Genomic DNA, 17,654 nt, shown 5'->3' on the forward strand with positions numbered 1-17,654 from the left:
AAGAAAATTTGTTCATAGTAAGATTTAATACTTAATTTTAAAATACGAAGTCCTCACACAGACTGAGCAACATCCAAATCAAGATCCACTCATATGAAAAGCGAAATTGTGAAATCTAATTCGCTAAATGTCATTACATTTCATTTTCGAAAGTGCTTCCTTAGTGGCTATGTTCCGTATTTTCCGTGAAAGATTTTTTTCCGCTGTTAATTTAATTATCTAGCTGGATGAGCCCCGCATTTGTCGTGCCTAGTGAAGTGAAATTGTCAATATTATTCCCGGGAATATTTCTACTGGAAATAATGCCCTGTTTTTTTTATATTATTTTGTAAGTAGGTACAGTCAGCAGCAGAAGTTGCAAAGCGGGCGAGGTGTTCAAAATTACCATGACAATCTCTTATTCTCTTAACAATAAAGTCGCGTCAAGATCATTTTGAACACCTGGCCCGCTTAGCAACTTCTGCTGCTGACTGTACATGTTTCTTAAATTAGACAATTTTTCATTTTCTTTGAATATTGTCTTATTTCATGTGAATGTGGTATGTTTTAATATGTTCGATAAATTAAAACTTCAAAAAAAGAAGAGCTATCCCATCTCAAACGCCGGCAACTCACTTACAACCCCTTTAGTCTTTTGAGTGTCCAATTGTACATGGACGACGGTAATCGCTTACCATTAAGCGATTCGACTGCTCGTTTGCCTACAATATCATAAAATAAGTATTCCGATTCTGTTTTAACAATTTAACGAGGTTCTATCTTGTTTTGATTTAGTTTGAAATCAAACTGCTCGCATATTTTATTACTCTAAGGGCGGGTTGCACCAAACCACCTGCTAACGTAAGCACGGTTCGCTAAATTTTAACGCTGACGTGGGGGTCTTAACAATTGCTAAATAAAATGCGTTGCACCACCTATAAAATAACAGGACGTTAAAATTACTAATCGCTAATCGTATTGCCGTATTATGAACGCATTCCTACCAAAAATTTTATGGTAGACGTTTTATTTTATATAGCAACCCAGTCATAAATGCCAAATTGAGTTGTCAAAATTCTCAAAGAGAAAAGTTTTGTAGGCGCGAACTACACTTTCTTTGCAGATTTAAAATCTAAATATTCAACAATATAAGCCATTCCTGAATATATTTATGGTTATATATTAAAAACACTCTAAAGTGAAATGTCTGACTACGATTGTTGAATGGCCTAGCTAAAATCGGAATCAAACAAGGAGCGACATTGCCCGGTAAGTTATCTTATTAGTTTAATGCTTATAGCTTCCTACTTTCAGTCCTTTCAGTCCCTTCAGAGCCCTAAGCACAAACATGCACAAGTGATTACTTGCGCTAACTACGCTATCTACAACTATGAAGCAAAGACGATAGTTAGGGAAAAAATTCCAATTATATTGTTGACAAAATAATGCATAACTGTTAGTAGCAGGCATTTGAGTTACTTTTGTACTTTAATTTATAACTGCTTGGTCTAAGCATTAGTTGCCAAGCGGACCCCAGGCTCCCATGAGCCGTGGAAAATGCCGGGACAAACGCAAGGAATATGATGACTTATAATAATATCATGTTGCTTTCTTTTCAGGTTAGATTGACACCATATGATATGGAATACAAGATAAAAGTTACACACAAGTGAACGAATTCAAGAAATCAACAAATTATACAATTAAATTAACTGGAAGAAACTTGTTACAAAAAATAAAGTACAATTAGAAATATTATCTGAATTTCAATTTTGACAAGAAATTATATTGCTAGTTACCTTATCTACTTTATTTTCCATTTCACACTATTATCCTTTTTAGGTAAGCAGTTTAGTGACCAATGGAGGTAAAGGGTTACCCGGAGAGTAGATAAACAACTTATTATTATACAATTATATTTAAGGAGGTACCTACCTATCAGTTATTATATTTTCAGTCATATAGGTAACTTGGTTATTAACTATTTTATTTTCTTCGGGTGTAGATAAATAATTAAAAAGTAAATAATTAAAAAGCCAGTATGGAGGGAAAACAAATAAAATTATTCAGACCGAAGGCCTTTTCTTGTGACAAATTCAGGGCTATTTAGATACCTATGTTAGGTTTAAATGTTATGTATATAGGGACTTGAGGTAGGTTAATCAGTAGGTACTGTACTGGAACATTATTTCCAATACATGGCTAGGGTTAAATATATTTCAATGTATGACTGGTTGAACACAAATAAAATTCAGGTGACAAGAAGACAAGCCATATTATATTTTATTTGACCCAGATAGTTGTATTAAACTACCTACCCACTTAGAAATGACGACTATGACGGGCAAAGTTGAGAGCCAGAGGACTCGCGGCAGACCACCCGCTAGATGGAGCGCACAAGTTACTACACCGTTGCATCTACATCTGCAGGAAGCCGTACATATGGCGGGTGACAGAAGCCTATGGAAGAGACTGGTCAGCAACATTAGGACATGATGTCACGATCCTCAGCATTGAGGGAACGACTGATGGCGACTGATGATGAGTTCTATTAAAGTTTTATAAATGTTGCTTTGTATGTTTAAAGTCACTGCAAATGTTTTTTGACTATAGTGGAAGAGCCCTACTTACAGAATATACCTACATATTTGAATTTTGTCAATAGATATACTTGTCACATGGAGATAGGGGTATTGTTCCTTTCTGCATCTGACAAGCATATTATAAGTTCCTTTAAAACAACTCAATTGTTCTCATGTATGTTCCATATTTCCAGAATAATTACTCTAATAAGCTTGGCAGCCAGTATCGCCTTGGCACGGTAATATATATTTTAGATTTTTTTATTACTTAGGAAAGCGGCATCTCTCGGGCGTTTCAAGCATACCAAGGTATCCAGAAATACATAGAACACCTCGGCATGCTTAGATACCTTGGTAAACCTGTAAATTCCAGAGGGATGCCTTGGTATTCACAAGCAGAGCTCCATGTGTAAGGATGCCTCCCTTGGTAATATGCTAGAGCAGCGGTCGGCAACTTGCGGCCCGCGAGCCTCCATGGCTATTTTGTATGTAATATTGACAATCGTCAATGTCTGATAAAGACATAAATATTAACAAAGTGTGGCCCTTGGCTGCTAAAAGGTTGCCGACCGCTGTGCTAAAGTATGCTTTGCCATACTATGTTGATAATGGGTGCGGGATCCTATTAGAAGCAACACAAATTGCACTTGTAGTTGTGATTGCAATTCAAATATAGATAGCTCCAAAAATAACATTAGTTTAATGCCTACTTGGAAAGTTGTTGTTTCTTAGGGTTATGAATAAGATTATGTTGTAAAAGCAAATAAAACCCAAGTAAGTAGGAGTTGAAGTATTATAATCACTTGCATTACACATTTTTGTCACTTTATTATAACCTATTAGTTATGCCAACTAGTCTGGATTGTCCCAATACATTTGCTTCACACTTGCCATACTTCTCAAAATACTTGATTTTATATTTCGCATCTTGTTTTATGTACGTTTATATGTAGTTCTAAACATAGTTCACTTCTATAGCGGGTTACGATTTTCAGAGGCAGACTTGTAGATGTTTATAGGTGCCATCTCGCTGTTTTCGAATATCATAGTTCGTCCGTGGTGGATTTGTCCAAAGGATTTATCATTTTTATCTTGATTCCAATAATCAGAAGCCTTTAATTGGTTTTAATGACCATCCTGGCCACAAGTTGTAGTGCCGACATTATATGCCGTGAGTTTCATCTGATGGGACGTATTTGTTAACCTGTGATAACGTCAATCTGGTCTTAACTCCAACTTTGAGTCATTTTGCACGCAATTTAAACTTAAAACACGCACATTTCTTTTAAACTATAAATAACTGACTAACTGAGTCCAATTTAAGTCAGTTGATTGATTTTGCGACGAATGCAATGGATAAGGGCTATCAGGTAGATGTTATTTATACCGACTACTCCAAAGCATTCGATAAAATTTCTCATTCTTTGCTTATTCAAAAATTACAAACTTTTGGAATTCACGGTAATCTTTTGAGATGGCTTACCTCCTACCTGCGTGACAGAACGCAAGCAGTTGCTATAAAGGGGTATACTTCTAGCTTTGTTCCCGTATCTTCAGGCGTACCTCAGGGATCCCATTTGGGTCCATTATTATTCAATATTTACATTAATGACGTTGTTGATTGTTTCAAATTTTCTGATTTATTATTATATGCCGACGATACTAAAATTTATAGTATTATAAAAAATAGCGATGATTGCATGAAACTTCAAGCTGATCTTGATAGACTGACGTTATATTGTTCTATGAATGAGCTGTACCTGAATGTCGAAAAGTGCTGTGCTATATCATTTACAAGAAAACGCAATAAAATACAGTATAATTATTCTTTAAACAACAAAACGTTAAGAGTTGTATCTGAAGTGAAGAATCTGGGTTTAAATTTCGATAGTGAACTACAATTTATTTCACATATTGACAAAATTTCAGCGAAAGCATACAGAATGATGGGATTCATTTTCCGCCAAAACAAAGATTTTACAAACCCTAAGACTCTGCAACTTCTATTTAACGCATTTGTTAGGTCAAACTTAGAATACGCGACTACAGTCTGGAATCCTCGTTTCAATGTTCACATCCACACAATTGAAAAAATTCAGAACAAATTTATTAGAACAATGAAATATAAATTTAAATCTTTTAGCACTGACAATTTAGAGTCTCTTCAAACACGTAGAGAAATTAGAGATCAAATTTTTTTGTTCAAAATCTTACATGGCCTTATTGATTCACCTAATCTTTTATCTAAAATTTCAATTCGCTGTCCTAATCGGCGAACTCGCTCCACAAACCTTTTTGCAATTGACTTTGGGCGCACTACATATGCAAGAAATAGCTTTTTAGCTAGAGCGTGTAGAACTTATAATGAAAAATTTTCTGATATTGATATATTTCATTTATCATTACAACAGTTTGTTTCTGCAATAAAAAGTACAGTTAATGGTAAAAATAATATCCATTAGTAATTATGTTACATCATATTTTCCAATGTTCGCATGTTGTTTTTATGTGTGTTATTACATCAATTCAAGTTAGGTATTCGAGTTATGCATGTTGTAAATAAATTCTATTAATGTTAAAGTAGGTTTAAGTTTGAATTGTTTTAATGTTAGATTCTGAGCAACATAACTGTTATTATTCATTAGTGGAAACTGTGTGGCTTGTGAATGTGTTATCTGATTTACTATATGTGTTGTTTTTGCCTGTTTGTTTCCCAAAGGTTTAAATAAATAAATAAATTAATTAATTAATGTATTTATGAAAGACGGATCGTCTCCCAATTATAATGACTTTTAGAGCCATTAATGTCAACTGTCACGTTTTTGCGTTTAGAAACTCCACATTTTATTGTTATTAACATGTTTTTAATAATTTAAATAACATATTTCCTAAAATTATTGAAAAATCAAATATAATTCATGAAATACGGACAAATTCAATAAAGTGCCGCTATTTTTATCATTCGGTAAAATTGTTAACCAGTGGTCTACGACCGGTTAAGGGCAGCGTAACTTTTTAACAGACGTTAGGCGTGGTGCAACCCAAATATGCAGTTAGCGTTCGTTAGCGCCATCTTTAGCCATGATCAGCACATCAAATGGGCATGGTGCAACCCGCCCTAAATATTGTAGATAATTCCGCAATTTTTCCAGTTACTAACAACACAGTGTCAACAACTTACTCAGAAATATGTCCCATAGTTCCTAATTCGCTGATATAAGAGCTATGGGACATATTTTTAAAACGAGTAATAAACGATAGAGATATAACCTACATCAAATAACGTTACAGTAATGCGTCAGCGATTCTTCGAGTAAATGTACGAAATGATTTTTCTGTTTGCTGTCAAGGCCTGTAGAGTTAGACCAAGAAGAGTCTGCAGCGATTTTGAAAGCCCACGCAGTGCAAGTGTTATTTCCAAATTATAATTTCATAGAAGATTGACGTTTAAAATGACACTTGCACTGCGTGGGTCGCTGCAGACTTTTCCCGATCTGACTCTATGATTGGTTTCAGTTTGTATTCAGCGACAGACAATTATAATTTTTCAAATTCAATACAATCGTGGAATATCTTGACCCAAGTTACCCCGTTTAATGATACCCAAAATACGCTCGCTATTTGAGCCCGCATGAAAATTTGTCAAAGCGCGAATCCGATCGGTCTTGGCTTGCGTTAACGCATTTTCTATGGCAGTGACATGCCGCAATGAATCACCTGATGCCCAAAACACACAGGTTACTGCCCACAGATGTAGTATTTTTGACAAATCTTATTCATCACGCATACTTTGCTCTGAGCTTGCACTTAGTAGATATGAGTACATTTACACCTGGATTTTAATAACGGGATTAATTTAATTTGATTAAAACACGTTTGACACTAACAGATCATATCTATAATACATCCAGATTTAGGATACGCCGCCTGATCTATGTTTTAGAATGTATACTTATTGTCAAAGTTTACCAATTACCGCTTCTACTCTCTGTCAAGAAATAAAGTCTGAGAAAAGTACCACCACGTTCCGCCAGCTAGAATCAGAAACTCTTAAACTAAATAGCATTATTTATTAGGTATCCTGTTTTCAAGAATAACTTATCATGGACTGTGTTGTAGTAAGGTTCTTTGGAAGAGATTGCTAATAGCAGCAAGATCACCTTTGTTTTCACATTTGTGGGAAAAGAGAGTATATTTCCTTCTTTGGTTTACTTACTGTAACATTATTAGTACTTAATAGACTGTGAGGTAGCATTCATATACCTATGCTTTATATTAATGCGGAATCTGTGTCGAGTTATCTACGCCAGCGCTGATTCCACAGAATCGTGAAATCATGGAATAGGATTATACTGGCTTTGACGGGGCATAAAGGAACCCTGTGGAGCTGAAACTGTCTGTCTGTCACATCACAGCCCTCCTGTAAAGGGAGAAATGCTCTGGATTAACTCGCTGGTGAAATTCTGTGATATTGTGTATTGTACTTGACTGTCTTGAATAAATTAAGATTGCACCCCGGTTTGAGGTATTTCCATGAGAAGTTAATGTATTAAATAAAACACTTCAATTTTTTGGGTGAAATAGGTAAGAATTGTTTATATCACATTTAAAAAAAATGATTCCAATAATATAGAATATGGATAACTTGTAAATACTATGTTTCTACCAACGTTATGGAACCCGTATTCTGTAAATAAAATTCATTCATAGTTCGCCCACGTTGGGCGCCACTTTTTAACGAATTTTCTACTAGTTGGTGTTCTTGTACCTTATTCAAATAATCACTATTGTTTGTATCGATAAATTTATTTCACAAATACATATATTATGGTAACCGGGTAGTGCAGAATAATTATAAGGACCTAAAAAATTAAGCTCTTAAAACAATTGCCGCTAAAGAAGATACGAAAATACTGGTTTACACTTGGCATGGTCCAAAAGTAATACAGATAATTTGTGAGAAACAATAACATGTTTTAACTAACGCCATTATACTTACGCTATTTTTAAATGTATATTTGATGAGATTTTATTATGATACCTTTATAACACTTTGAAGTCTCAAGAGCGTCTGCCATTAAATATGTATAAAGTCATTTCGGCTGATATTCATAAAAGGTGCGTTTAGAGAACGTAATGTGAGTCGCATTTACGAAAAAACAAACATAGGTATAAAATTAATTTCCCAAAAAAGTATCCGTCCCTTGTTGGGCGCCACTTTTTAACAAAGTTCTCTAGTAAGAGGCACCAAGCCTATTGTTACTTGTTACCCTAAAATGACAACTTATTTCACGATAGTACAGACTAAGCGCCTTTAGTAATGAAAATGTTGAGGAAAGTCACTCACCCTAAAAATGTATTTTGTAAATACTGAACTCGTATCCGTAAAGTAACAAAGAATATAACGATGATCATGGTTTAAAATTCTTACGTAATATACGAAACAAGTATTTTTTTAACATTTTGTATTAATAAGTAATAAGTTTTGTTTTATGTTCGGTTTTGTAATGTCAATAAATATTTACCAGGATAATTAAAACAGCCATTATAACACTATTTGCCCCATGTTGGGTGCCACTTTATGACAATTTTTTTACTCAAGTGTGTTAAGCCTGCTTACTCACCATAAAATGACTACCATACTTGAAATAATAATACAAAGCTTAATTCCTTACGGTATTGTTATTTCTTAGTTAAGATAATAAAACTAATTGTATAAATATATGAGTAGACAATTTCAAAGTAACAAATTCTTATCGTATAATGAAACTTCGTGAATGTTTTACGACTCAGCGCGAAAGTTGAAATATTCTACTGAAAATTTACATAGATTTTATGACTGGTGAACTTTAAACATAAGTTTGTCTCAGCTCTTTTGGATGGCGAAACGCATCAATTTTATTGATAATATGAATAAATTAGTTTTCTTTTTATTCTATTTGTTTGATACCTACAAAGTTCTGAATAACAGATATATCCTTCAAGGGAGCCATGAACAACAATCGTGTTAGGTACTGACTAGTTGAAAATATAAGCAGTGATGACGTCATCACTTGTAGTATTCGCATTCGCACTCGGGAATAAATAGTAAGCAATACTATTTATTCCCGAGTCTTGAGTATTTTCTATATGAGCACATATTTTATATAAATATCGTTGTCTAAGGACTGTATCGTTTGTTATGAATACAACTTTACTTAGCCGTTTTTTCTGGTATTATATTTTTATTAAAAAATTACACATATAGTTTAATTAGTGCTTTAATAATAAGTAACATTTCGTCCTGGGAGATCACGTAAAGCATATGGTTTGGACAATATTTACCCAATCCTCCCGAATAACTACAACGATTTTGGACAAATACTACAAGAAAATTTACGGTTTGCGAACAAGACGAGATATTACACAAAAAAAATCGTACTATGTAAACAGCAATTACATATGATTCGTAAAGCGAAACATCTGGGCATAGTCTAATCATTTCTTTTAGTTGGAAAAAAAGTTTTGGATCTGTGCTTGGTGGCCTTTTAGAGAATATGGCATGTTACTTACGACAACCCCGACTTTGGTATACAATATAACCATCATGGAGCGTTTCTATCGACCTGTTCTAGCCATGGTTCAACGCCATGAATGTCCGTTAGGCTTTGGATTTCGGTAGATTCTTTTAGCTGTTTCCCTCATTTCGCTGGCGTCAGAAATTGACGGGAATCCAAAATGTTGCATAAAAAGTCGTTTTCATGTAAAGATAAAAATTCACCACATTTATTCTGTGGATGTTCAATTGAGCAATCATGAAAAGGACACTTAGATGGCATATTTTGGCAGCATATTAACCTTTTGTTTCTTTAAATCGGACCAAGGAATCGGTGAAATAGTCTCAAATTAAGCTCGATAGGCTTGTCCGAATTACATTTGCTAGACGGTATTAAAATCATCATAAAGTCCCTAAAATAAAATAAATGTAAAACCTTCTTATATCAGATATGGCTTAAAAATACCCCCAGATTATACCTTAAGAACATAGTAATACAAAATAATACACACGTCAACAGTTAGACCAGGTTTTATCTGTATTTAAAATAAACGATACAGTCCTTATGTACCCACAACACAAGCTTTATTGAGTTTACTATAGGACTTAGTCAATTTGTGTAGTAATGTATTAATATTGATTTATTTACTATTAATAACAAAGTAACTATATCAACAGTGCCGAAAAGTTGAAATAAATACGATGACAAATTGCCGTTCCTGAAGTTATTTACTGTATTTCTGCTCCAATTCGCAGACGTGCCATAAACTATGTGAGCTCAGTCTTAATGACACGGATTAAATTTATGAGACTCCGATACATTCCTAATGACTTGGCTACAGTGGTGTGCCATGGGAATTTTCCTGTAGGTAAAAGACTTCACATGGGTCAAACACACAACACATTACTGGTAACTTTAGTCCCTTTAACTGCTACGTTAAATAAGGTTACCGTGGTTTTCTTATTGACTACCCATTCACTTGTTTTATATTTTTCATGGAACTAAGCAACAATGTATACTAACAGAACTAAGCAGCAATAAGAGCTACCAATAAGCCATTTGTTTTATAGATTGACTTTATCCATTATAAACACGTTATTATCATCACTATTTAGGAGCTATGCTCTTTCGCTATACGAGGGAGTTAAAAGGCTGGCCCAACAAAAAGAAGAGTGGCGATTACTTCACCGACAAGAGCATAAACACGTTACTTAATATTAAATAAAATAGGTACATACTTTGATATTCCAAAAACATTGAGAATTAATGTGTGAAATCGAACATAACGCTGCTAATCTATAGAAAGACGTATACACGATAAAAAAAGGGCGCGCGAAGAAATCTATACTCACATTGATATTCGGAAAACTTTGTGTTACCCTCGTGTGTGTAAAACCGAGTGCAATGCAGGTAACAGTGCTAACAGATGAATAAGATTAGTGATTCACAGCAGATGCAAACGCTTAGGAGTACCAAGCAAATTCCATGTGTGAATGGTCAAGGCACATATGCAAACGTTCAAGTTTAAGCTACTGGTGTTGCAATGTGAACTCTAGAATCGGTTTAGGAATTAAAGTTCAGGGAATCCATGGAAAAATGTAAACTGCTGTAATTACTTGGTTCATTGTGGGTTGACGCTAGTCCCACAGAGTTCCTATGGCCACCTCCTGTCTCCGTCATCAGATCAGCTCGATGGTAATGGTAATAAAATATCTCCGCTTAACAACAACTACATAAAAATCGGCCCTTGATTTAATTGAGATAGATTTTTTTATTTTGGAAACGAATATATACTTACCGTTGAATGTACAGTCAGCTACAAAGATAACTAACTGACTCCCCTCCCCCCTCCTGCATAGAAATATGTTTGCATGGAAGTCAATTATCTCTGCGGCAGACTGAAGGTACCTACGGAAATAATTGCAAACTATCCATGGCAAAAAAATTATAACATACAAAAATTACAAAAATCTTAACCTAAACTATGTGTAACAATAAAACAAAACATAAAAAAATACATCTGGCAATTCATTGTAAAATATTTTTTTAAAGCATTTCTCTTTTTTCAAATCAACGTTAGATTAAAATTAAACGCAAATCTTCGTGGAACCTCTGCATTGGCCAAACTAAAATAAAAATATCACATACGTATACACCAGCTTCATAATTAAGTATTTCCAGGAAAAAATCTAAAGTTGAACTAAACGTACATATACGTACATATATCTGATATGAAGCTAATAACTCAGCTTTTTCTAGTGAAAATTTAATGAAAATACCTGTTTCTGCGTAGCAATAGCAAAAATACTGCCGGCATTTCATTTTGCTTTATTATTAATGTCGATGATTTTTTAATAAAATTGGATTAAAAGCTATTCGCTTTTTACCTACTCCGCCAATTTGAGTATATTTCATTTAAATATTTGCAGTGCATTACGCAAAATAAACAACAACAATATATTTTGCGTAAAAACACGGCATACTATTTTAAACTATAGTCATTCGCTTGCCCTTATTTCAATCTCATTTACTAGGGGTGAGCGCAGCATGTATTTTTCTTCCATACTTCTCTGTCGCCTCTCTGATTTGAGCGATACTAGCTGAGTCAAAACTGGAAATATGTTACTCTTTGAAGGCCGCAAAAATATGTGACACGCTCTTATGGCTCTACAAATAAGACCGTGTCAGATATTTTTGCGGCGTTTGTTGTGTATCATATTATTGCAGGTGACTGTGACTGTACCTATATTGGAAAAAGATCGAGTTGAGTTTACCTACTTATTTAATTTGGCCCCGAAGTATATGATGTATGCTAATTTGGTACCTATTAATAAAATCCCTTCGTATTCATGTGATTGTTAATAACGTGTCACAATGAGGTCGATTTTACCTGCCCAGCAAAACGGACTTCAGACTTACGGTCCCAATAAATGAGGTAATTGCACTATTGCTTGAACAAAGTGGGGCAATGTGTGTAACAAAATGGGATAATGTGTGTAACAAAGTAGGATAATGTGTGGAACAAAAGGTGGCTCCGATCCGGTGGTTTCGATTTCGTTTCATTCAGCCGTGAACACATTTTATTACGGTCGGGGATGAAATAAATTAGCCTGCCCTTTCGTGTTTCCCGATTTAAAACAGTAGCTGCCGTATTCAAACTTCAAGATATTCACAAGAGACGACACGTACTAGATCCATTCTAGATACGTTATAGTTTAGATATCAACTAGTTCTCTTTTGCAGCGCAATTCGGGCAACCAATGTCACTTTTACGTTAGATAGAGTAAGATATCTATTAGATGTGAATTGGATCTCTAAGTCATATCCTGTATCCTGTGGAAATCGTTCAAGAGTATCTCCAGAATCGCGCAAATGTCAAATTTGACAGGTTAGATCTTAAACATCGTTATCGTATCGTGGTGATGTCTAAAAGATGTCTAATAGATATCTATTTCAAAATCCCAATCGGGCCCTAATGCGGATTCTACATATGTTCAAAACAGTAGTCAAATACCGGCATTAATTTAATGCAAATTAACAGAAGGTATTTCATTTCGGCACCGAAGTACCGAAGGTTGTTGAAGTGTATTTTTTTTAATTTCTCACGTTCTGACGGTCCAAAATAGGAATGTGCAAGTCAGAAAATTCTCGAAATGTCTGAAAATTTCTGGAAACTTTTCGACTTAGAAAATTCCCGTTCAGAATAGGGATTATTAGTATTATTACCTACTCAATACTGTCGACTACTGTTTTATTTAACATTTACGTCAATTTTGCGTCTATCTCGACTGCAGAAAAACAGAAAAAAAAATCCGAGAACAATTTATCATGGGAACTTTGCAAGTGTTTGAATTCTGTTCGGCACATTGCTACCGTTACCGTTAACCGTTACCCGTTAATGGTTTTAGACTTCGAAAATTCCCGTTCAGAATAGGGATTATTGTTTGTATCTCCTTGGATATCACGGGCCTATAATCCCGGTTTTTTGATAGGCTTGCGTGGGGACACAGATCCAACACGTAGAGGCCCCTTGGAGAGCTTTAATGTCATGTAGAACGCCTGCTGGAACCCGTTCACAGGTGCAACAATAGACACCCATGAACCGGTCTCAGCAGGCATTGGGACTATTGTAGCAAAAGTGAATAGTATACCGGTCTATGGATTATTAGTATTATTACCTACTAAGTACTGTCGACTAGTGTTTCATTTAACATTTACGTCAATTTTGCGTCTATCTCAAGTGCAGAAAAACAGAAAAGAAAATCCGAGAACATGGGAACTTTGCAAGTGTTTGAATTCTGTTCGGCACATTGCTAGTATAAAAACACCCACTCTGAGACTCTATAAGCCGTTGGAGACTTAATCAAATTAAGATCGTATTTTTAATTAAAACGGTCTTCAGCTTTGTAGGATTCATGTAACAAAGGTTTCCAGTATTTCCTTTGATGGATCGTAAAATTTAATAAAGTTATGCCATACAAAATCATTAATCAAACAATTGAGTATCGAACTGTTAATTAATTGAGAAAATTAAATACGGAAGTGTAAAATTTCAACTCAAACATTATTAAAGTTCGAAATGGGGTTAGATGATTTAACGTTATTTAGGATAAAATTATATTAGAAAATAAATTGATTTAAGTATAAATTGTATTAAAGAAAAAGGGGATAGATTAGAAAACTTTTCATTACATATTTTAAGTATCATTAAGCTAACTTTACGGTTTAACTCAAGTGTTTTTAGTCATTCATGAGGCATGTTTTAAGAAAGCTGATTGTTATTAAGCACACGACAGTTTAAATTCGATCTATCGTTGACTCGCTCTGGGAAATTAGATATATATCACAGATGGAGGACACCCAGTTAAGCGTGCAAAGGGCAGACCGTATTGTCCTTCGTTTGACTCGTGTGTAGCAAAAATTTAGAAAATAAAAGGTGTTTCCTATAAAGTTCGACAAGAAATCGTAGAAAAAATATTGAGGTTGCCACTTCCTATGTAACTGTCACATTTTTGACGTAAATTGCTTAAACATGGCAACAGTTTTACCTATCAAAATTATCCATTCATAAACATGGTGATCATAAGGCTTCATAGTTGACTAGGGATTACCCCAAAAAAATTAACTATTTTTCTAATAATTAAATTAGAACAAACTTACCCAAATATCCAAATAAGCACAGCAGCGCAGCAACCCTCATCATGATTGCTCTTATATTTTCACATTATCGACCCAAATCACTTCCGGAGTCTCCGACACTGCAAACAATGGATAATATTATCCTTATGTCCAACAAAAACAACAATTACACACAAATAACACAGAGCATACTAAATAAATATCGTTCGAGCAGGGAAACAAGAACTTATAACAATACGTAAACATATTTGAGTAGTAAATAAAAGTAGTAATAATATTTAGTTGAAGAGGAAAGTAGGAAAGATTTGATGGCAGCTCCTTAATTTATCGTTAGTAAAAGTTCTACTAACTTTGTTATCAACTTATCACTCACTCGAAAAGAAATAAGAAAGTTATACTAGACCCAAGTGTTGTATTTTTTTAATATGAGTTTTATAGGTATAATAATTATATATTATATTATAAGAATTCGCAATACGTAAGTAGATATAAATAAACAAACATTAATCGCTAAAACAAAACTTTCCTCATTTTGGATGTTAGATAACTTTCTTACATAATAAAGGCAAAATTGGTAAGTTATCTCTAATGCGCATAATTAAATTAAATTATGGACTCTTGTTCGAAATATATATAGTCACTCGGAAGTTAGATATATTTTGGTATTTTAAGATGTAAATCGTAAAAAAGTCTGCAATTTAAAATATTTTTTTTGACACGAATACACTATAAATATGAAACAAACTAGAGTGAAATAACTTTGTAAGTATTGACTTGCACAGGTATATTTTAGATAAAAGACCGAATACACTTCAGTTACACGCTCCTCTCAATCCGATTTGGTACACTATAAATCAATCCAGTTGAGACCTCACCCCTTTCCATGGCTCGATCGAACGGGGAAAAGCGAATCTTACTGGAAATCAGAGCGGAGAGTTATAATAGAGCCCTACACTCAGGAGGAAATTCTCACATCGGTGATTCTACATTAAATTCGTCAAAATTGACACCCCTATTTTCACGGATAAATCTATCCACTTGCGTTTTTCTCAAATAACGAACAAAAGTGATAATTTCAACGACAAATCAGCTATTGCTTTTTTTTATACCATGATTTATTAAAATTAAGTATAAAAACTAAATAAATTGCTTTTAGTTTCAGCCAATCAAAAGCAAATTGACTTTTTTTCCTGCGATTGAAAATCAATAAAATATAATATACGCACTTCTGTTTGAACATGATATGTGTTATATCATAAACTTGAGCAAGAAAATAACTCATAATCAAGTTGCAAATGGGCCATATTTAAGTGTAAGCTATAATGTGTAATTAGAATAGTGAAAGCTTATTTAGACTGTAATAGCACACTTATAATGTAAATTATACAACATGAAGTATTTGTAACTAAAGCTACACATAAACCTGCAGCATTTCGTGCTGAGTCTTGTCATGACACATGTCATGTCACAACTCAGAAGCCATGTCTAGAGCATATTCCAAACCTCCTAGGCAACTTAGGGGGCGGTCTGTGGGGGCAAAAGGGGGTGTTCTATTGATGAAGGAAAGGGGGCATAAAAATGCATTTTTACAAAAGAGATTGGAAACTTCTAGTGATAGGTAAAAAAGTTACAGCCTTGCTGCCCGATATGAACTTTAAGTACCTACGTCAATTAAAAGATCTGGAAACGATATAGATTTCATGTGTCAGTGTCAAAAGTGACGTTCTTGTTTTGTTCATACTTCAAGATGAACTTTCAGTGCCCTTGACGTCATGTTCGCTTATTGTTTTCTTAGGGGCGTTTCGGGAGTGAAGTACGACTTGATTGATACCATAAATGAAAATTTGACATCTATGTATAGGACCAAGATCCCTAAGTAATAAAATATAAGAATTAGTGTGTGTCGTTTACATAACGACTATTCAAGAATTAATGTATCTCCATAATTTGTAGGTACCAATAAATGAGGACAATTAAAACAGAAATGAATACAAGCTTCTGCAAGCAAAATTAAAAACTAACATACTTATGTATTTGATGTCTCATTTTAAGGACTATAGAGTTCATAGGCTTACGATAGGTAATGAGTCAATGACACAAATATGAGCCGATACTGGAATGTGAAAATATTCGCGCGCCTCCAAAACTCTTTGATCAAAAGTCTTTGAGAGCCTGCTACATACGCGTTTGTGCAATCATCGCTTGTGAGATTCTGTATCCTGAGCTCTCCTGAGCCGCTTTGAGACCGTAGATTACCTGTCAACTAGATGGAGCATATAAGTTGACTTTAAGGTCCGTCCATTCTTATTTAAATATACCTATTCTGTGTGCGCAACAGTCAAGTGGCAGTGGTATATATTTTTTATTTGAAAATTATGATAGATGTGAATTACTAAATATGTACAAACAGCAACACTCCTGACTGTACATGGATGGATATGGTACAGGGATACATATACCTACATGTGATAGCAGTGGACCATAGTCTAATAAAACATGGTCTTCTCTTCTCAGAGTGACACAAGCCTACGTCACAATAACATAGCCGGCCGCTATATATAGCGCTATCGCATATTATCGTATAGCACTGTCGCATGATGATGTAGACTTGTCAGTCACGTGACCACGAAAAGACGGGAAGAGAGTACCAGGCGGAGTATATTAGGGGTCATCCATTAATTAAGTCACACCAACTCCCCCCCCTTGTCACACTTGGTCACATTTGGCAAACCCCTCCCCCCTAGTGTGACGTCACATTTTTTCTACGAAATCGCCAAATCGAATTAAGTAAGTACCTAAGTATTATTAATATTTTATCAAAATATTTTTGACGATATAAATATTAGTAATTTTATAACCCAAAACTGCTTAGGAAAGAAAATTAAACGATTAAAAACTATTTTCGTTTTAAAAACTTGTTATTTAAATGTACAGCGAACCAAATAATTTAAATAAATTTTCGGTTACTGATGAAGTTAAAGTGACGTCACAAAGTTTGTGTCTCCCCCCTCCCCCATGTCACAATATGTCACATTTTCTTGACCCCCTCCCTCCCCCTAAACGTGTGACGTAATTAATGGATGACCCCTTATTATATCATGCAGTGGACAATTCGTATCTGTTTTTTGCTGCGGGGCTCTCATAAAAGTGTATTGCTGCAGCAAAAGATGATTATTAGTTATTAGTAGGTATGAGTAGCAATGTGACTTGTATGGTATGATTAGTAATATTTTTTTGTAGCAAACAACTCTACGTGACTTCGTTAAAAGTCATGAAGTTTAGACCGATGAAACGTACAAATAATTTGTAATCTGGGTTGTCAATATCATACTTTTTATCCCGGATTTAATACCCTTCGGAGAGAAACGGGGAAATATTGAAGGAGAGTTCATTCGAGCGAAGTAGCAAGCTGTAGACC

General features: G+C 34.5%; 1 protein-coding gene across 1 annotated transcript in view; it reads right to left on the reverse strand.

Annotated features, from left to right (window-relative positions):
- Positions 1–17,654, reverse strand: part of LOC134669493 (limbic system-associated membrane protein-like) — a 124,559-nt gene that overhangs the window by 88,119 nt on the left and 18,786 nt on the right. The window contains exon 2 of the mRNA XM_063527080.1: positions 14,258–14,355. Coding sequence (XP_063383150.1) covers positions 14,258–14,300 — 43 coding nt within the window. The 5' untranslated portion in view covers positions 14,301–14,355. The remainder of the gene's footprint in view (positions 1–14,257; positions 14,356–17,654) is intronic.

Source organism: Cydia fagiglandana, chromosome 12 (genome assembly GCF_963556715.1).
Source record: "Cydia fagiglandana chromosome 12, ilCydFagi1.1, whole genome shotgun sequence".
NCBI lineage: Eukaryota > Metazoa > Arthropoda > Insecta > Lepidoptera > Tortricidae > Cydia > Cydia fagiglandana.